At 33.8% G+C, this 22,228-nt stretch overlaps 1 protein-coding gene across 1 annotated transcript; it reads right to left on the bottom strand.

Annotated features, from left to right (window-relative positions):
• Positions 1-331: 331 nt before the first annotated feature.
• Xkr3 (XK related 3) lies at positions 332-21,271 on the bottom strand. Its single transcript, XM_077794096.1, has 3 exons — positions 20,937-21,271; positions 11,763-12,016; positions 332-1,005 (listed from the first exon to the last, which is right to left on the bottom strand). Exons 1-3 carry the CDS (start codon positions 21,269-21,271, stop codon positions 332-334), a joined length of 1,263 nt encoding a protein of 420 aa, XP_077650222.1.
• Between the last annotated feature and the right edge of the window lie 957 nt (positions 21,272-22,228).

Here is a 22,228-nt window from a genome sequence, read left to right as displayed (position 1 = left end):
GAATTGAGAAAACAAATATATGAGGTCATCCTTGGAAACAATGATAGAGTTCAAAGGACTATACATTCACAAGAGAAAAATCAATTTTATTAGCAACTGCTTCCAAGCTTTTGCTGAATAAAAGGAAATTTACTTTTGTTTCTATTCAGATTATCTTAGTAAAGTCAAATTTAGCATTTTTTAGTTCATTTTTCTGTGGAAATTCTGGGTTGGGTTTTCGTGAATATCATATAATTTATTGGATAAAAAATATTACTCCTACAGGAGTAATAAATTTTCAGCTGTTATTTTGACTCTTTTTATTGAATTCTTTCTCTGCATTTATGTAATATCACATTGCTTCAAGCTGATTTTCAGTATGTTCTGGTAATGCTTTGTCTGGCCAGCTTGGATGCAAATACTGATAGAAGAGTAGCATGAAGCCAATGGATAATAGGTATGAGATAATGAGCTGTGTGGCGATTAATGATTCACAACAATTCAATAAAGTTTTCGCACCAAGTAACCTAAATGCCAAAATCATTATCACATTTTCTATAAACCGAAAACTATGGTGTAGGGTTCTATGACCCCAGTTTGGTGTCTTGTCAATTATTTCCTCTTTGGACAACTGCAGTTTCACTGCTGACCAGCAGGAGAAGTTGATAGCAGCATATAATAGAGTGATCAAGATAAGCGTCAGGATTGTTCCCACTGGATTGGAATTATTTTTAGTATGGCTAGGAAGATGGGCACCATTTCTCCAAAACTCTAGCCATGGTGCCAAGAATAATATAAAAAATACAATTAGTAAAAAGGGAATGCTCTTTAGCTTTAGAGATGTAGTAAAAAGCACCAGAGTCACTACACGTGTGGTAATTTCCAAGCACCGCCATACTATGATGCAGATGAATTCTATTGCCCGAAGTTTAATGTTTACATCATCATACTTCATTTGGATAGCCAGTGTATTGCAGAGAATAGCTCCATAGGTGATTGATATTAATGAAAATGTCATCAGGAATGCTATTAAAAATAAATATAAAAATATTAGAGAATATATTTAATAAATGATAAAAATATTCTATTTAAAATCTTTTATTTTAAAATATATCCCTCCTTACCATTTTGTATGGATTATAAAGTTATTCACTTATTCAAGAAAATAAGAACTTATTAATAATTCTATAATCAAGACAATAAATGTATTAATGCAAACATATATATTCCACATGGAAAAATAATCAAATTACAGACAGATAGATAGATGAAATTGAGGAACTAGATTCAGATCTCATATGATATGTTAAACACAGAAGTAGTTTAATAAAAAATCATATGAATTAAACTTAAAAAGATAATTCAGTTTTTTTGCAAAAGCTAGCATAATACCTGGTGTAAAGAAAAAATGTAATATCATATGCTAAGATTGCAGCAGAAAAATGTAAAATAAAGTTACAATAAATCCTAAAATGGAGATGACAGATGGGATAACAGGTATTGGAGAATTTGAAATATTAAAAACAACAAAATTAAATTAAATGTAAGTTATTTTCAAGAACATTTCAAGAAAAATTTATATATGAATGTTTGATTTTCCTTCAATATTGTTCTTCCTTAAATAAGACAAAAACATATGGAAAAATAGAATATAAAGAAAATTAATAGTCTACTGAAATAATTTTATACTATGTTCCATTGAAAGGATAAATTCTTTTTGCATATATTGTATAAATAATGCTGATATGTTCTTCAATCATTATACAACTAAGCTAGGAAAAAAGAAAGATCAAATAATAATTCCTCTTATAAGTTAAAAAGAGGAGAGCCAAATTCAATAAGTACATAATTAAAAATAAAACTCTAAAAGCAGCCAGGCATGGTGGCATACACCTTGAATTCCAGTTATTTGGGATGCTGAAGCAAAAGGATTGTACGTTTTCAGTCAATTTTAGTACTAGTGAGACCTGTCTCTAAAAATCCTCTCAATCATTACTTGAATATATCAAGAAATAAAGTTAATTGAAAGTAAATGACCTAAAAATCCAATTTGAGAAAGCAAAACAACAAATTAAAAATCCACAACAGCTGAGAAAAAATTAAGAAAATAAAATTATTATGAATTATAAAACTCAATATGAATAGTAATTTGAAAGCTGTAAGTATTTGTAATATAAACCTTTTTAAAAATGAAATCGATAGGAAACATAAAGATAAATATTGTAATACAAACCTTTCAGAATACAAGGGAAACCAACTCAAAAATCAATAGAGAATATTTAGGATCATTTAAGAATAGTAAGTAAAATTTTACAAAAATTACTTCTAACGTCTAACTGAATGTTCAATTTTAAGAAAGACAAAAATTAAAATTCACTCAAAGAACAAGTTAATGTTTTCAAAAGAAAAGTTCTAAAAATTGTAAAATATATGTTAAGTATTAAGCATAGGTCTGAGTTGTAGCTCATGGTAGAGTGCTTGTCTTGCATGTGTTAAGCACACCATTCAATCCTCAGCACCACATAAAAATAAATAAATGAAATAAACATGTTGTGTCCTTCTACAACTAACATATTTTTTTTAAATTAAGGGTAATAGCAGAGAAGGAATTCTAACAAAGGAATTTGTAAGTTTTCAAATCATTTAATTATATTAAAAACAAATTAATATAAGCTTAATGCTATTGTAAGCATTTATCATTATTTATTTATTTATTTTTATTTTTCTTATTTATTTATTTATATTGTTTTGGTACTGGCGATTGAACCCAGGAGTACATTACCACTAAACTATCTCCCCAGTCCCCCTGCCCTTTTTTGTTTTTTGGTTTTTGTTTTTTTTTTTTTTTTTTTTTTTTTTTTTGGAGATGGAGGACTCCTAAATTCCTGCAGTTGTTCTAGTTACTGACTTGGAATTTATAATCGTTCAATAGAGTCAGAGATTACAGGAATATATCACTGTGCTAGGGTATTGTTAAACATTTAAAATGTATTAAATTCAATAATTTTGACAAATCTGCATTATCTGTATAAAGATATATATATATATATATATATATATATATATATATATATATATATATATATCTTTTAGAGATAAGAAATAAAAAATTAAGAAACCTGCCTCTGAACAGTAATTGATAAAAGGACATGAGCACACAATTCAAAACAGAATATCTGGTCTTCCAACATGGCGGTGGGTGTGGAGAGATCAAGTCTCTGACCTCTTCAGCTGTGCGGGCATAGGGAGTCGTCGTAAACAGTCTGAATGCTGTTTGCTCAGGATCACTAGGCAATGCTGAGCTGACGTGGATCTGGGGCGAACAGTCTGGGCCTCTCAGAACACACACTGAGCCCGGATCGGCTGAATTCAAGCTCCCATTCGCCTGCTTCCCGCAGACAAACAGCTGTAACTCAGCACTAATCCATCCAGCTGAAACAACTGGTCAGCCCCTCTGATCCTACGGAGGTAATGCCAACCGTGCCTTCATAGGTAGTGGCCACAGGTTTGAAACAGGGCTTGGGAGAGACAGTAAGGACCTACCCGTTGCATTGGTCACCCTGCAAAGGGAAACGAACTATCGTCATTTGCAAGAGATACTACCATGGCAGAGAACTGACGTCACCAGACTGCAGTGGAAGAGATAACTTCATTGAAACCTGCAGCTACAGGTGTATAATCCCCTAGCCTTCCCTCTCCACACATCAGGGAAAACTTAAGGGCCCCTCCCAGCTCTCCCGTGAGCACGATAGCCAGACCGAGGGAATCAGAAGTGGCGTGGGACCCACAGGGCAGAACTCCCAGCTACCACTCCCACCAGTGCTGACAACTGAGGTCTCTTGCACCAGCTACCAGGGGCGTGGCTACCAGAAGGCAAGTAAAATTCGCTGGGGATTCTCAGCCCCAAGCTCTACAAACTTAGGGTCTGAGGGAATCGCAAACAGGGAGAGTGTGCTCAGTCATTCATGAAAACAGGGCTCCCGGGAGCAGCAGACCTGGCATGTAGCCAGTATTGTGGTGAGTGTCACTGGTGAGAGGGGCCTGGCTAGAAGAAAAGTGGGGAAGTGACTAGACACAAGAGGAGGCCCTAGGCACACAGGATTGGAGACTCGCCCAGTCTGGGAGGAGGAGCTGCTGCACAGTGATTGGTTCCCGCATATTGACAGAAGCTTGGCCTGGTGGGCACAGCTCCACCTACTGGAAGAGAAGTTAATCAAACTCTAAGACTGCATTTATTAGGTTTTTTTTTTTGTTTGTTTGTTTTTGATTTGGTTTTTTTTTTTCATTTTCATTTTTCTTTCTTGTTGTTTTTTAAAAAAATTTTTGATTTTTTTTCTTTTTTTATTTCCTATTTTTTTCTTTCTTCTTTTGTCTTTTCATTTCTTTTCAATTTTCTTATTCCCCATTCCTTGAATTCTACCTGCTTACTCTCATTCTCTTTAGTGACTTCTTCCCCTCCCTTCTAATACCTTTCCTCCCAAGCATCAAATAAATTTATAGGAGTAAATAGTAACTCAGCAGTCAAACAGAACAAGAAGAAACATGAGCAGCATGAAAAAGCAAGGAAGAAAAGGAGTACAAACAATGCAGGACAGCCTAAATATTCAGGAGGACCTAGAGTCATCAGAAAAATGGTCATATAAAGAACTCAAGGAACACCTTAGACAGATGGAATGGAACCTTAAAGAGGATATGAGACAGCAAATTCAAACAGTGAAAGAATACATTGAAAATGAATTACATAAACAGATAAAAGAAGAAGTTAAGCATCTTTATCAGGAGATAGAAATTATAAAAAAATCAAACAATAATTCTAGAAATGAAGGAAACTATAAACCAAATTAAAAACTCAAATGAGAGTATCACTAACAGAGTGGAGCAAGTAGAAGCCAGAACGTCAGATAATGAAGACAAAATATATCATCTTGAAAAGAGTCTAGGGGTTGGGGATGTGGCTCAAGAGGTAGCGGGCTCATCTGGCATGCGTGCGGCCAGGGTTCAATCCTCAGCACCACATACAAAGAAAGATGTTGTGTCCACCGAAAAACTAAAAAATAAATATTAAAAAAAAAAAAAGAAAAGAGTCTAGCCAATTCAGAAAGGCTGGTAAAAAATCACTAGAAAAACATCCAAGAGATATGGGATAACATAAAAATAACAAACTTAAGAGTCATTGGGATAGAGGAAGGTATAGAGATTCAAACCAAGGGAATGAGTAACCTGCTGAATGAAATAATTACAGAAAACTTTCCAGAAATAAAAAAGGAAACGGATATACAAATTGTAGATGCATACAGGACACCGAGCATACAAAATCACAGTAGACCAACGCCAAGCCACATTGTTATGAAGATATCCAATTTACAGAACAAAGATAAAATATTAAAAGCTACAAGAGAAAGGAGGCAGATTACATTCAGGGGTAAACCAATAAGGTTAACAACAAATTTTTCATCATAGACTGAAAGCAAGAAGGTCATGGAACAATGTATTTCAAACACTGAAAGACAATGGATGCCAACCAAGAATTCTGTATCCAGCAAAATTAAGCTTCAGGTATGACAACGAAATAAAAATCTTTCAGGATAAACAAAAGTTAAAAGAATTTGCAGCCCGAAAACCAGCATTGCAAAGCATCTTGAGCAAAACACTACACGAGGAAGAAATGAAAAACAATAACCAAAACCATCAGTGGGAAGTGCCTTGGTAAAGACAGAGGGTGGGGGGAATGCTAATCATGGAGAAACAAACTAAATTTTTTAAAAAAGAATAAATAATCAAACATGGCTGGAAGTACAAACCATATATCAGTAGTAACTCTAAATGTTAATGGCTTAAACTCTCCAATAAAGCGACATAGGCTGGTATCATGGATTAAAAAAACAAATCCAACAATATGCTGCCTCCAGGAGACACATCTGATTGTAAAAACATACACAGGCTGAAAGTGAAAGGATGGGAAAAAATATACCACGCACACAGTCCTCATAAGCAATCAGGGGTGGCCATCCTCATATCGAATAAAATCGACTTTAAGACTAAGTTAATCAAAAGTGATAAGGAAGGACATTATATACTGTTAAAAGGAACCATTCACCAACAAGACATAACAATTATCAATATTTATGCACCAAATAATGGTGCTGCGAAGTTCATAAAACAAATTCTCCTCAAGTTCAAGAATCAAATAGACCACAACACAATAATTATGGGTGACTTCTCTCTCACCATTGGACAGATCCTCCAAACAAAAGTTGAATAAAGAAACTATAGAACTCAATACCACAATCAATAACCTAGACTTAACTGACATATATAAAATATATCAACCATCATCAAATGGATATACTTTTTTCTCAGCAGCACATGGATCCTTCTCAAAAATAGACCATATATTATGCCATAGGGCAACACTCAGTAAATATAAAGGGGTGGGGATACTACCATGCATTTTATCTGATCATAATGGAATGAAACTGAAAATCAATGATAAAAGAAGGAAGGAAAACTCCTACATCATATGGAAAATGAGCAATATGTTACTGAATGATCAATGGGTTACAGAAGACATAAAGGAGGAAATTAAAAAATGCTTAGAGATAAATGAAAATACAGACACAACATATCGGAATCTATGGGACACAATGAAAGCAGTCTTAAGAGGGAATTTCATCGCCTGGAGGTCATTCCTCAAAAAAAGAAAAAACCAACAAATAAATGAGCTCACACTTCATCTCAAAGCCCTAAAAAAGGAAGAGCAAAACAACAGCAAATGTAGCAGTAGGCAAGAAATAATTAAAATCAGAGTGGAAATCAATGAAATTGAAACAAAAGAAACTATTGAAAAAATTAACAAAACTAAAAGTTGGTTCTTTGAAAAAAATAAATAAGATCAACAGACCTTTAGCCATGCTAACGAAGAGGAGAGAGAACTCAAATTACTAACATATGGGATGAAAAAGGCAATATCACAACAGATGCTACAGAAATACAGAAGACAATTAGAAATTATTTTGAAAACCTATATTCTAATAAAATAGAAGATAGTGAAGACATTGATAAATTTCTTAAGTCATATGATTTGCCCAGACTGACTCAGGAGGATACACACAATTTGAACAGACTAATATCAATGGATGAAATTGAAGAAACAATCAAAAGACTACCAACCAAGAAAAGCCCAGGACCGGATGGGTATACAGCGGAGTATTACAAAATCTTTAAAGAAGAATTAATACCAATACTTTTCAAGTTATTTCAGGAAATAGAAAAAGAGGGAGCTCTGCCAAATTCATTCTAAGAGGCCAACATCACCCTGATTCTGAAACCAGACAAAGAAACCTCAAAGAAAGAAAACTACAGACCAATATCTCTAATGAACCCAGATGCAAAAATCCTCAATAAAATTCTGGCGAATCGAATACAAAAACACATCAAAAAATTGAGCACCATGATCAAGTAGAATTCATTCCTGGGATGCAAGGATGGTTCAATATATGGAAATCAATAAATATTATTCACCACATCAATAGACTTAAAGATAAGAACCATATGATCATCTCGATAGATGCAGAAAAAGCATTCGACAAAGTACAGCATCCCTTTATGTTCAAAACATTAGAAAAACTAGGGATAACAGGAACTTACCTCAACATTGTAAAAGCTATCTATGCTAAGCCTCAGGCTAGCATTATTTTGAATGGAGAAAAATTGAAGGCATTCCCTCTAAAATCTGGAACAAGACAGGGATGCCCTCTCTCACCACTTCTGTTCAACATAGTTCTCGAAACACTGGCCAGAGCAATTAGACAGATGAAAGTAATTAAAGGCATAAAAATAGGAAAAGAAGAACTTAAATTATCACTATTTGCAGATGACATGATTCTATACATAGAAGACCCAAAAGGGTCTACAAAGAAACTACTAGAACTAATAAATGAATTCAGCAAAGTGGCAGGATATAAAATCAACACGCATTAATCAAAGGCATTTCTGTATATTAGCAACAAAACTTCTGAAATGGAAATGAGGAAAAATACTCCATTCACAATATCCTCAAAAAAAATAAAATACTTGGGAATCAACCTAACAAAAGAGGTGAAAGATTTATACAATGAAAACTACAGAACCCTAAAGAGAGAAGTAGAATAAGATCTTAGAAGATGGAAAAATATACCCTGTTCATGGATAGGCAGAACTAACATCATCAAAATGGCGATATTACCAAAAGTTCTCTATAGGTTTAATGCAATGCCAATCAAAATCTCAATGGCATTTCTTGTAGAAATAGATAAAGCAATCATGAAATTCATATGGAAAAATAAAAGACCCAGAATAGCAAAAGCAATTCTAAGCAGGAAGTGTGAATCAGACATTATAGTGATACCAGATTTCAAACTATATTACAGAGCAATAGTGACAAAAACAGCATGGTACTGGTACCAAAAAAGGCGAGTGGACCAATGGTATAGAATAGAGGACACAGAGACTAATCCACAAAGTTACAACTATCTTATATTTGATAAAGGAGCTAAAAGCATGCAATGGAGGAAGAATAACATCTTCAAAAAATGGTGTTGGGAAAACTGGAAATCCATATGCAACAAAATGAAACTGAATCCCTTTCTCTCACAATGGAAAAAAAGTTAACTCAAAATGGATCAAGGAGCTTGATATCAAATCAAAGACTCTGCACCTAATAGAAAAAAAAGTTGGCTCCAATCTACATATTGTGGGGTCGGGCTCCAAATTCCTTAATAGGACACCCATAGCACAAGAGTTAATAACAAGAATCAACAAATGGGACTTACTTAAACTAAAAAGTTTTTTCTCAGTAAGAGAAACAATAAGAGAGGTAAATAGGGAGCCTACATAATGGGAACAAATTTTACTCCTCACACTTCAGATAGAGCCCTACTATGGAGAGTATACAAAGAACTCGAAAAATTAGACAATAAGATAACAAATAACCCAATCAACAAATGGGCCAAGGACCTGAACAGACACTTCTCAGAGGAGGATATACAATTAATCAACAAGTACATGAAAAAATGCTCACCATCTCTAGCAGTCAGAGAAATGCAAATCAAAACCACCCTAAGATACCATCTCACTCCAGTAAGATTGGCAGCCACTATGAAGTCAAACAACAACAAGTACTGGCCAGGATGTGGGGAAAGGGTACTCTTCTACATTGCTGGTGGGACTGCAAATTGGTGCAGCCAATGTGGAAAGCAGTATGGAGATTCCTGGGAAAGCTAGGAATGGAACCACCATTTGACCCAGCTATTGCCCTTCTCAGACCCTGAAGACCTTAAAAGAGCATACTTCAGGGATACTGCCACATCGATGTTCATAACAGCACAATTCACAGTAGGTAGACTGTGGAATCCAGGTGCCCTTCAATAGACGAATGGATTAAAAAAATGTGGCATTTATACACCATGGAGTATTATGCAGCACTAAAAATGACAAGATCATGGAATTTGCAGGGAAATGGATGGCACTAGAGCAGATTATGCTTAGTGAAGCTAGCCAATCCCTAAAAAACAAATACCAAATGTCTTCTTTGATATAATGAGAGAAACTATGAACAGAGCAGGGAGGAGGAGCAGGAAGAAAAGATTAACATTAAACAGAGACATGAGATGGGAGGGAAAGGGAGAGAAAAGGGAAATTGCATGAAAATGAAAGGAGACCCTCATTGCTATACAAAATTACACATAAGAGGTTGTGAGGGGGATGGGAAAATAAACAAGGAGAGAAATGAATTACAGTAGATGGGGTAGAGAGAGAAGATGTGAGGGAAGGGGAGGGGGGATAATAGGGGATAGGAAAGGTAGCAGAATACAACAGTTACTAATAGGGCATTATGTAAAATTGTGGATGTGTAACCATCGTGATTGTGCAATCTGCATTTGGGGTAAAAACTGGGAGTTCATAACCCACTTCAATCTAATGTATGAAATATGATATGTCAAGAGCTTTGTAATGTTGTGAACAACCAATAAAAAAGAATATCTATAGAATCTGCAGTATAAACACCCTACCTTTAATCCCAAACAGCACAAAAGAATAAGATAATAAAGCCAAAGGTTGTACTCAGTCTGGAATTCACAAGATTAAATTATTTTTCATGTATTCACATTGTATTTTCTGCATTTTAACATCTTCAAAATATTTTTTTCACAATAAATTACATTATAGATCATTCCATTCTAAGACAAAAATATTTATCCCATCATTTGTAGTGGCTTCCATAGTTAAGGCTTAATAACTATATTTTGGCTTAAAAACTAAAAGCTTTATGTAATTCAATGATTTAAGATACATAAAAATGTGCTTTTAAAAAATATTTTTATGTATTTATTTATTTATATGTGGTGCTGAGGAAATGTGCTGACTGGTTTTAAACTAGAATCTAAATCCATTTATCATCTATTTCTCTGATAGATTTTTTAAAATAAAAATGTTTTGTAATATATATATATATATATATATATATATATATATACAGAGAGAGAAAGATTATCCTTATATAATTTTCAAAACTATGACTATTTTAATATTGAAGTTCAGATATATGCTAAAGCAACTTTATTTTCCTCACAAAAAACATATTTTTATCATTTTTAAAAATATTTATTCTTATTGACATCTCTAGCAATGTATTACATGATTTCTATCTTTTAATGGTATTATGTTAAAGGATATTTTAGTCAAGTTTGAAAATTGCAAAATGATTGTTTTCAAGAATTAATTCAATTTTCTATTTTCCTCTTTAATACTAAGTAAAAACTATTATAATTTTGTTTTATTTATATAGCTTAATTTTTCAAGTCATTCTATTATTCTTTCTTCTATTTACATAACAAATTAAACTATGAGAGACATATATATCAAATGTATACAAACCTAGTGACTGTTTTATTATTATTTATTTATTTTGGTATTGGGGATTTAACTTGGGGGCACCCAGCAATTGAACCACCCCTATTTTGTATTTAATTTAGAGACAGGTTCTCACTGAGTTTCTTAGCACCTTGCTGTTGCTGATACTGACTTTGAACTCTTGATCCTCCTAAGCCTCTGGAAATATGGGCTTGAGTCACAGATCTGAGCTTTTTTCTTTTTACTTTTTATTTGGTAGGTTTATAGACAATTGTTAATAGGGTCTAGAGTGGTTCTGTGTACATAATACACAGCTCCCCCCTCAAGGATTGCATTTTATATAATCCAATTTATGGGAAAATAAGAAAGTTTCAATGCATGTGAATTACCTATTTTATCCATACATAACTTCAAGTAACTGTCACTCCAATCAAGATACAAAACCAGAAAGAAATTGGGGAATGAGAATGATCAAATTATGTTATGTTCATGTACAACAATGGTATAATGAGCTAATGAGTTCCACCATTACACATAATTGTAATACACAAATAATTTAAAAAAAAAGATATAGAACCGGGTGTGGGGGCATAGTCCTGTATTTCCAGTACCTCAAAAGGCTACGGCAGGAGTAAAGTAAGTTCAAAGCCAGCCTCAGCTACTTAGAAAAACACAAAGCAATTTAGTGAGACCCTGTCTCAAAATAAAATATAAAAAGTGGCTCAGTGGTTACCTATGATTTAATTCCCTGTAGCCAAAAACAAAACAAAACAAAATTCAAGGAATAGAACAGTCATAGATTAAGTATTTCAACTTCTCAATTTCTATTATCACATTATTAGAGCTTATCTACATTATGGAACTGCCTTTAAGCAACAAATAATTCAACTTACCTCTACTCAAAGGCCATTCTCTTATGGTGAAAGTGATATACAACTGAAGAATTAATTGTGGAACAGAACCAAGAAAGGCTTGGATCACTGACATGCACTTGAAAGCCTTGCACTGCATAAAAATTCCATGGATTGAGAGAACAATCTCCCTTTTCAATATCATATGTCGTCTGCTCATACTAACTTGAGTCTCTTTCTTCTGTTGTTCAAGCTTTTTCAGCAATTTATGGTAATTTATAATGACATACAAACACCTGTTAAAATGAAGTAACATGTAGGATTAACATTCTTGGTGACAGATGTGTTGAAATATTTAGTAAATTATTAAATAAATTTCCAATTCTTATAGAAAAGAATCTTATGGAAAGATTAACAAGCTATATAATATACAATTCAATTTGTCTCTTCCAAGTTACTTACTATTTTCACCTTGACACATAATATCCCCATCTTGATCCATGTGTTTCTATCCTCATATAAATGTTTTTATAAAAAGAAAAATAAAGAAATGCTTTCTATGTTACTGAAAATCTTTTGTAAATATTAATGGTTTTAGATGTTTTTTCCATGATATAAAACTATTTCAGTTCTGTTTCAAAGTACTCAAATTTATCATTGTAATAGTTTTATTATTTTTATTAATATGTTATCTAATACCTTTTAACACTATAGTCATATATTTTTGAATCAAAATTTTAAACTTTAATTAGTAAAGAAAATGACAGAAACAAATGAAAAATATAAAAGACCTTGCAGTAGAATTTAACTTCAAAATAATTAAGCAATTTTTGTAATTCAAATTCTATTAAAAAGTCACAAAAATACCATGTTTGAATAAGAAAATTAACTAACCTCAAAACATTTCAGATATAATACTTATAAGACAGAAATAAAAACAATATTTTTAAAAATAAAAGTTTCACAATTATAAAACAGAAAACATCTCAACATTGAACAAATCTTATGAACAGAGAACTTGTACACAACAATAAATAATAGTTGAAACAAGATATAAATGTAGTTTAGAGAAAAAACAGTAGAAAATAGATGATTATACTTCATGTCTCACTTAGAAGTGACCATACTTCTAAATTAATTACAAAAAAATAGGAAATGACATTTAAAAAAATAGGAAATTTTCAGTTGTTAAAATCATAAATTCTCAGATACAAGTAGTCTTATGTATACCAAAAAGATATATAAAGACTAAATGAGTTACATAGTTATAATTCACATATATGAAAGGCTCATACACAGAAACAAATAAATCAGTGTATGACTTGGAGGTTGACTGCGCTAAGAGAAACAAGACTTCTTTTCCCAATAGTGCAAATGTTCTAAAAGTGATTGTCAAGATGGATTCACAAATCTGTAAATCTACCAAAAACACTGAATTTAAAATTTTAATGGGTGAAATGAATAGCATATAATTACAACTTAAATTATGTGAAACATTTTAAATCTTTTTTAAAATATATTGGTGTGATGCAACATAAAAGGGACCTAAGCATGGTAGGCAAGCACACTATCACAGAGCCATATCCCCAGTCCTGGTTTTGAGCTTTTATGATTTGTGAAGAAAATTAAGATATTTAACTTTATAACTAAGATAATGCATATAATTAGTCAGATAAAATATAAAAATTTTAGGGTAATTATATCTACTAATATAAAACATTAAATTCAAAACCAATGCAGTTTTTTTCTCTTTCAAAAAATAGTGATTAAATAAATTGTCAATTCAATTAATGTATGGAAGGGGCAATGAAGAATGAGAGGCTATTTCCTAAAATCTTAATAATCATAGAAAATGAAAATGTTTAAAATTCATTGTTAAGAGACATACCTGAAATATAAGAATTTTCAAAAGATGAAAATAAGACAAAAACTAAGAACTTAACTTACTTTTCTTGTTTTGTTCAAAATATTTAGTATAAAACTCTCAATAATTTTATATAAAATTAATATATAATTATACTTTTCAACAAAACATTAATAAGTTTGATAAAATGGTCATTTTGAAATACTTTCCTAATTTTGTTCATATGAAACATTTACAGTAGCAGTCCTCAAATCAGTGTATAAGATTTAATTTATAAGGCATAGTCTAAAATATATAAATTATTATTTTTAAAAGCAGTACTTTTTATAGTTCATTGGCATATTAATCTTGTTATCTAATTGTGGTGAGCCGCTTCTGCCGCTTTTGCAGACTATGGTTGCCATTACAAGATGGCGCTGGCTCCGCTGTGGTTTGTGACAAACAACTCCTAATTTGGGAGAGTTGGCACATGGTTTTTCAGCACCCTATGAGAAAGTTGCGTCGTGGCAGCTTCGCATTGGGGCTTGAGGTGCTTTATTAAGGCTGGGAAGGGCATCCGAGAGAGAGAAGAAAAAGTATCAAGGACCTGAATAAACTGCTGAGAGAAGATTCCTGAGTTGCGTCTTCCTTGCGGGCAAGGGGTCGCGACATCTAATGATGACTATTTTTTTTAATTTTTTATTTGTTTTAAATAGTTTTAATTAGTTACAGTACAATGACCTTGATATTTCATACATTTGAATCAGATGGGATATAATTTCTCCTTTTTCTGAGTATATGGTTGCAGAATCACATTGGTCATGCATTCACATATATGCACAGGGAGATAGCAAGGATAACCACTTTTTGAATGTACCAGAGACTCTGACAGTCTGTACACTTGTTTGTTTTCCTCATTTCATCACTTATTTTATCAAAAGTGCATTATTGCTAGCTTCAGTGGCACATCTGTAATTCCAGGAAGTAGGGAGGCTGAGGAAGTAGAATCCCAACCAAATTTAAAGCCAACCTCAGCAGTGTGGTAAAGCCATAAGCAACTTGCTAATATCCTGTCTCAAAAATTAAAAAATAAAAAGAGCTTGGTGTTTTGTTTTAGCATTAAAACACCTCTGGGATCAGTCTCCAGAACCAAAACAAACAAACAAAAACCCACAAAATCCCCAAAATCTACAAAGTAAACAAAATCTAGGAGACCTGAATAAGATATTTATTTAAAAAGTATATGTATGCTAAGTGAAATAAGCCATGTACCGAATGATATATTGTGAATGTCCTCACTTATTTGTAGGAGCTAAAATATTGAAATCATAGAAGTAGGGAATAGAATAGTGCAAAAAAAAAAAGAAAATATAGAAGTGTTAGATATTGTGCACCAAAATAGAAAAAAATAGAACTGAAAGATCCCCCAAAATAGAAATGAAAAATGTTTAAGGAGATAGAAATTCTAATTACCCTGATTTCATCAATAGATACTGTATATATGTATTGAATCATCTATCACACTGTACTCATACAAATAATACATGGCACTAAAACAAAATGTCTAATATGAAAAATATATGCAAGAATGTGCAACTACTTTTTTTTTAATGTGAATTAAACCTGGGCATGGTGGCACATGTCTATACTCCCAGATACTGAGGCAGAAGCCACAGCAATTTAATGAAGGCTTAAGGAACTCATCAAGACCCCATCTTAAAATAAAAAATTCATCCCTGAATTCAGTCCCTAGTACTAAAACACACACACACACACACATACACACACACACACAAATTATAATTTAAACAAAATGCAACAATTTTCATCTATCCAGTTGAGGGGAAAAATCATAAGATGTTTATAAGTATATTAATTATAATATTCCTTTGAGGAAAACCTGGATGCATCTACCAAATTTTAAAATTTACTGCATATTTTTTCATAGATTCTTTTAAGATAGCAAAAAATATTAATTTGGGAAAAACATTAAGTAAATTATTGTTTAATCATATGTTGATTTATTATGAAACTTCTACAACAATAAGTGCATAAATATTTTTTTAAAAATAACTAGTATTAAGAAGCTTCTAAAGCTCAATAGCTAATCTGAGAAGAAAAGTTTTTTTTTTTCTTTAAATTATGTGTTGATTCTCACGTGTAATTCCAGTTACTAGGGATAGGCAGAAAAATCACAATTTTTAGATAAGCCCTTGTAACGTAGCAAGCAAGACACTCTTATAAAAAAATAGGTATCTATATAATATTTAAAATATTATTCAGGAGCCACTTGTCAAGGAGGAACAAACTTTATTTTTAGCACCCACACAGCATGCCACACCACTCGAGCTCTCCAGGAATTGCTGAAGAGCTCATCCTCCACGTCCAGCACTTCCCAACCTGAACTCTACCCGCCAACTCCACCCACGCGAACTTTCTAGGAATTCAGGGAGAGCTCCATTGGAACTCCAGGAACTCCGCCAACTCCACCCTGGCAAAATGCCAGGTGCCATGCCGACTGGGCTACATCTCTAAATATCCGGTGGCAGCTCTCAACATCTCCCCCTCTCTGTTTAATTAAACAATAAGCATGTGGCTTAGGGACCATGCCTGCCTTAGGTTGTCCAATACTACATATGGTCCTTACCCGTCTTTGGATGAGCTGACCTCAAGGTGTCAGCCTCCTGTCTTAGGTTGGTACCATTGCAATTGGATCTTACCTGTCATTGACTACCGGTCCAGCATACAGCCACACCTGTGGATAGGCCTTTGTACCAGTGTGGGGATGAGGTTCTTTGCCTCACCTCTGTTGGCCCCCAAATTTTAGCTGAATGACCAACACAAGCAGAAGGGAGGAGGATACCAAATGCCATGACACCAAGCCAACTGACGGCTCCTTTTGAAAAAAATATATCAATTTCCTCCCAAAGCAAATCGACTTTTTGATTGAGCATCCCTTGTTGAGTTACATTATTCGTTGATGCATCAGTTTATACAGTTTGTTGTGATAGCTATTGAAGAAGCTGTAGTTTGGTTTTATCTTTGTCTTCACCAGTACTGGGATGAAGATAGGAATTCTGGCAATGATGGCTAAAGAAAAAATAATGTAACATTCCAGCAGGCACTAAAAGAAAGCAATTTTCTGAACAATTTACATTATCCTGAACAGAATTATTAAATATAATGAAAAGAAAAGGTGAAAGTAAACAAACAGATCTGTTAACCTCCTTTTTTCTTCACATATTAAGACAATCCTCAACAGCTATTTACCCAATTTAAATTAAACCATTTAAATCACGTGGATAATAAAAATATTTGGATCCATTTTTTCATGAGCATTCGTCATATATGATATATGGACATATGCACATACAGGCATACAACACAAAACACAAGTGTGCACACATAATATAATACACACAGCACATAACATAATAGTAAAGGCCTTGTAACTATTTACAGGTGGAATATCTATTGCAATGTTTAAAAACTCTATAGTCAAAAAATAGAACTCATCAGCAAAACATTAACCTAGGTCTGTATGAGCTCAAAAAACAATATAGAACTTCATGATGTGGGAAAGGACAATAATAAAATAGATATTCAAAAAAAGAATCCTGGTTTCATTAGCTTCCAGGTGTGGGAGAACCACTGTAACAGATGTAAGGATAGCCAAACTGGAGTTCTGGATATCAGCTGTTATGGATTTGAGCCAAATCATCTTCTTTTTGGTCTGTAGAAATCGCTTTAGTTAATCGCTCTGGAATCCAAATCAGCTGCTGTTCTCCCTGTGGAAACACACAAACAGACCCCCGACTCCAGACAATCACTGGGTCAGGACCTTTCCATTGTCCTATTAGAATATCCTTCCAAAGTACCTTGGGTTTATGTACATTTTTTGGACACATTTGCCTTTCTACAGGATTAAGCCCTAATGAATCCAAATTTTAAAAGTTTTGAGTAAAAAGGGTTAATTTAAGTTGATCTTTGGGGGATATATACCCCTTCCCAATTCCGTCTATTTGCTTTAATAAGTACATTTTAATAGTTTGATGAGCTCTTTCAACTATGCCTTGTCCCTGTGGATTGCATGGGATTCCTGTTATATGAGTACTGCCAAATGATGAGGTAGAAGTATATCCAGGGGCATTATCTGTTTTTAACTGTTTTGGAACTCCCACAGTGGCAAAATTTTGTAAGCAAAGAGCTATAATATCTTTAATTTTTTCTCCAGCATAAAGGGAGCCCATCAAAAATCCAGAAGAAGTATCAACTGTAACATGCAAATATTTTAATTTTCCAAATTCTGGCAAGTGTGTGATGTCCATCTGCCAAATATGGCTAGGTATCAGTCCTCTAGAATTGATTCCAAGATTAACTTTTAAGCCTTCAGGGGAAATGTTACAACAGGAGATTTCTACTAACACCTTTCTATCACCAGAGGGTGTAAGTGTCCAACCAACAGCACCACCTCTACAGGAGACTGATGCTAACACCTTTCTATCACCAGAGGGCATAAATGTCAAACAAACAGCAAACAGCGCTACCTCCATATGCTGGGAGGCCCCCAACCCCCACAGTTGATAGCTGAGATCCTGAGAAAGGATCTCAGGTATTAACATGCCCTGTATTTGAGGCAGGAGGGCAGCGAATTCACCATGCTTTAAATTTCAAAACAGTGAAGCAGCTAAAAGAGGCTGTAAAAACCTATGGTCTTCAAGCACACTTCACTGTAAGCATGGTCAAATCCATTAACAACTTGAACATGACACCAGCAGATTGGGCTAATATGTGTAAAGCTGGGCTAAATGGAGGTCAATACCTGTTATGGAAGGTTGCCAATAGGAATTTTGCAAGGAGACAGCTAGGTGAAATTCAGCAGCTGGTTATCCTCAGAGAAATCTAGATATGTTGTTAGGAAAGGGACCTTATGAGGATCAGCAGCAACAAATTGCATATGATTTTGGCGTATACTCACAAATTGCTGCAGAGGCAGTTAGGGCATGGAAGACTTTACAAGGACATGGAGGTTTACAAGGTCAATTATCTAAGGTAATACAAGGAGCTAATGAATCTTACACTGAATTTGTAGATAGGCTTATTCAAACAGCTACCAGAGTTTTGGGGAATAGAGAACAAGCAATGCCATTAATAAAACAACTGGCTGATGAGCAAGTGAACTGTTGGTGCAGAGAAGTCATTAGACCATGGAAACATGAAGATTTAAACACATATATTAAATTATGTAGAGACCTTAATGAACAGGAGCAAGTCACTGCAGCTGTAATAAAACAGGCTTTAGATGCCAGAGACATGAATGAAAGAGGGCAAATCATGGCAGGCTTTAGATGCCAGGCCAAGAACATGCTACAATTGTGAACAAACAGGACATTTTAAAAGGAATTGCCCCATAGGAAGAGGGTTTAACAAAACTAAGTATCAAAGGAGTAGAATACCAGGTATCTGCCCAGGATGCCATAGAGGGAGACATTGGGCTAATGAATGCCATTCTCAAACCACCATAGAGGGTACTCCATTATCAAAAAATGAACAAGTACCAGGTGTTTATCCACGATATCGTGGAAAAAGGCATCAGGCTCCATTGTCAAAAAATGGCTGGGGTTGTGCGGCTAAGCAGTACAGAGCTTGCCTTGCACATGTGAGTCCCTGGTTTGAATCCTCAGCACTACATAAAACTAAACAAATAAAATAAAATATTGTGTCCATCTACAACTAAAAATGCTAAGGTCTGCACATGTATCTAGTAGTCCATTAAATTCATGTCCTTGAATATTTAGTTTTAGCATGGGGCGAGAATCTAAATTTAAAGAAAGCATAGCCCAATCTACACCTGTGGAGCCTAATCCCCTGAAACCTGTTTCTACAGTATGACTGGAAAATTTATCATGTAGGCTGGGTATTATTAGTAACTGTGCTATTCTATCTCCTGGTAAAATTACTGATATACCCTTTGAAGAACTGGCTATAATTTTTATTTCACCTTCATAATTGGAATCAATTACCCCAGGACTTATCATAAGTCCTTTTAGAGTAGAAGAGCTGCGTCCCAATAATAAGTCTACTGTTCCTTTGGGAAGAGGTCCTTTTACCCCTGTGGGAATGATTTGAACTCCCATCTCTGGAGTTAGTACTGATCTGGCAGAGGCGCAGATGTCCAATCCTGTGCTTCCTCTGGTTTGTCTGATGAGGGATCTAATGGACAATGTGTCCTGGGCACTATCCTGATGGGGTTGCTGGGTTCCTCCAGTGCTCCGTATATTTGTGGTTTTGGGCCCCGGAGCATTGGTCCCCCCGTCCATTTAAAAAAAAAAAAAAAAAAAAAACTTAGGGAGGCCCTAAGCAAGTAAGCAAGACCCTATCTTAAAGTAAAAAATAAAAAGGACTGGGAAAGTAGTGCTCTTTCTTTAATTCCCAGTACCAAAAAGAAAAACAACAACAACAACAAATATATATTCCTCCCACCCTCACACAAATCAACACAGTAACAAATTATAAGGAAATAGTTTTTTTTTTTTTTTTTTTTTTGTACCAGAGACAGTCTACTCCAGAGTCCATTCTCAAACCTTTTTATTGTTTAAGATAGGGACTAGCTAAATTGCTGAGGTAGTCCTTGAATTTTGAATATTCCTGTCTCAGCCTTTCCAGTGGATGGAATTACAGGCATCCACACTATGGCCTATGTAACTACATATTAATATTTCAAGTTTTAGCTATAAATTCTAGGTGCCTTGAAAACCTACAATTAAAATGGTAGATCCCTTCAACTTACAAGGAAAATGAGATGATTTTTCAAAGAGTTTCTCTCCTTTTTCTATTCTCATTTTTAAAATATAAACTGTTATCTTTATTTCTCCAAACTATTTAAAATACCTGGGCTGGGCACAGTGAAACATCTGTAATCCAGGAGGCTTGGCAAACTGAGGCAAGAGGATTTCAAGTTCAAAGCCAGCCTTCATAATTTAGTAAAGCCATAAGCAACTCAGTGAGACCCTGTCTCTATAAATAAAATACAAAAAGGGCTAGGAATGTGGCTTAATGGTCCAGTGCCCTTGAATTCAAACCCCCACATCAAACAGAAAAACCAAACCAAACCAAAAAAAAAAAAAACTATATTGGCAGAAAGAGAGAAATGATGAAGATCAAAATTTGATAAATGCACAAAACACAGAAAACAATTGATTCCTATTTCATTATAGACAATGATAATTATTTACTGACTGTTCTAGAAGTATGAAAATCAAACTAAAAGGAAAACATTTCTCAAGACAATGGTTTTACAACCTAAATTTTGGAAGTCTAGTATTTATAATCTGTTTGAAACAATAAGTAAAGGGGGAAAAAAAGGCACTTACCTCACTATCGGTCCTAAAAAAAAAATGTGCCAAAATAGTAGTATAGCTTTATTTTTGTTCAAATCTTTGTGAAAAAACATTAGGGTAACCTGGTCCAAAACTATTCCCACAAAAAAGAAGCCGATGGTAAATGACATCCAGAATTTGTCATTATTATTTCGATAAATGTTAAACATATACAAAGCAGAGACAGTCTCACCACAATAGAGAAGAGTTGAAAAAATAATACTAAATGGAAATTTTATATGGGATCTGTGGCCCAGGACCATTCTTTCTTCAAAAGATGAAACTCCATCAATATTTTCTTCATCAGGCCTTTCAAGCACTGTCTCCATTCTTGAGGTCCTGACAATTCAGATTTATTTTTTTTAAATCAGTTAATTAATATGGTAGCCAATTCAAATAGAAAAAAAATCTGTATAATTTAATATTCATGAAAAACATTAATAGGTAGATATAAATGTAGAATTCCATATGATAATTCTACACCTAATAAATATTGAACCACATGATATATTTGCCATTTCATTTCAGAAAATGCTTTATAAACAGATAATCAAAAATGTTTTGAGAAAAAGGAAAAATAAGTTTTAAATAATCAAATTTTCATGAGATGTAATAATACCAGCTCTTACCAATCAGATATCAATGAAGAATGAAAGAACTACTCATCCTGGTGTCTTTTCCTGTTTCTATGTCTTTCAAAGTAATAAACTCCACAAGTTGCACTTATTGCTAGATATTGGTCATTAGGATATGAAATACTATTTTTTAATTGAGTTAATCGTAGAAAATTACTGTTATTTTAGTTTAAAAATATACAGTGTCTAAGGCTTTCCACATATGCAAATAAATCTAAGCTAGCTCTCTCTCTCTCTCTCAAATAAATTTCAAGCTTTTTTGTCTGTTTTTTTATTATTTATTTTTTATTTTTATTTTTTGTGGTGCTGGAGACTGAACCCAGGGCTTTTTGCATGCAAAGGAAACACTCTACCAACTGAACTATATCCCCAGGCCAAATTCCAGATTTTATCTGCAATATTTGCAAAGCTAATAATAATGACAGAATATAAAAGAGAATTAGTCATCAATACCTTAAGACAGATACAAAATAAAATGAAAAAGGAGGAAATGAAATGAAAATTATTAGCATGAGTAAGGACCCAATGAAAATTTGTAAGAAAAGATGAAAGCATGTCTTTAACACTTGTAATCCTTCTGCTTTGGTCTCTCAAGTGCCTGAGATTACAGGTATGTGCAACTCAGTTTATTATTACTGCAAAGGAAATACA

Source organism: Urocitellus parryii, chromosome Y, assembly GCF_045843805.1.
Source record: "Urocitellus parryii isolate mUroPar1 chromosome Y, mUroPar1.hap1, whole genome shotgun sequence".
NCBI lineage: Eukaryota > Metazoa > Chordata > Mammalia > Rodentia > Sciuridae > Urocitellus > Urocitellus parryii.
This window is presented reverse-complemented; position numbering and strand designations above follow the sequence as displayed.

Excerpts from the sequence above, each read along its gene's own strand:
- Xkr3 (XM_077794096.1), bottom strand. The coding sequence starts at position 21,271 with ATGGAGACAGTGCTTGAAAGGCCTGATGAAGAAAATATTGATGGAGTT. Across the intron at positions 12,017-20,936 it reads TTTTTAGGACCGATAGTGAG|GTGTTTGTATGTCATTATAA; the intron begins GTAAGTGCCTTT and ends TCATTTTAACAG. Across the intron at positions 1,006-11,762 it reads AGAATGGCCTTTGAGTAGAG|CATTCCTGATGACATTTTCA; the intron begins GTAAGTTGAATT and ends TATTTTTAATAG.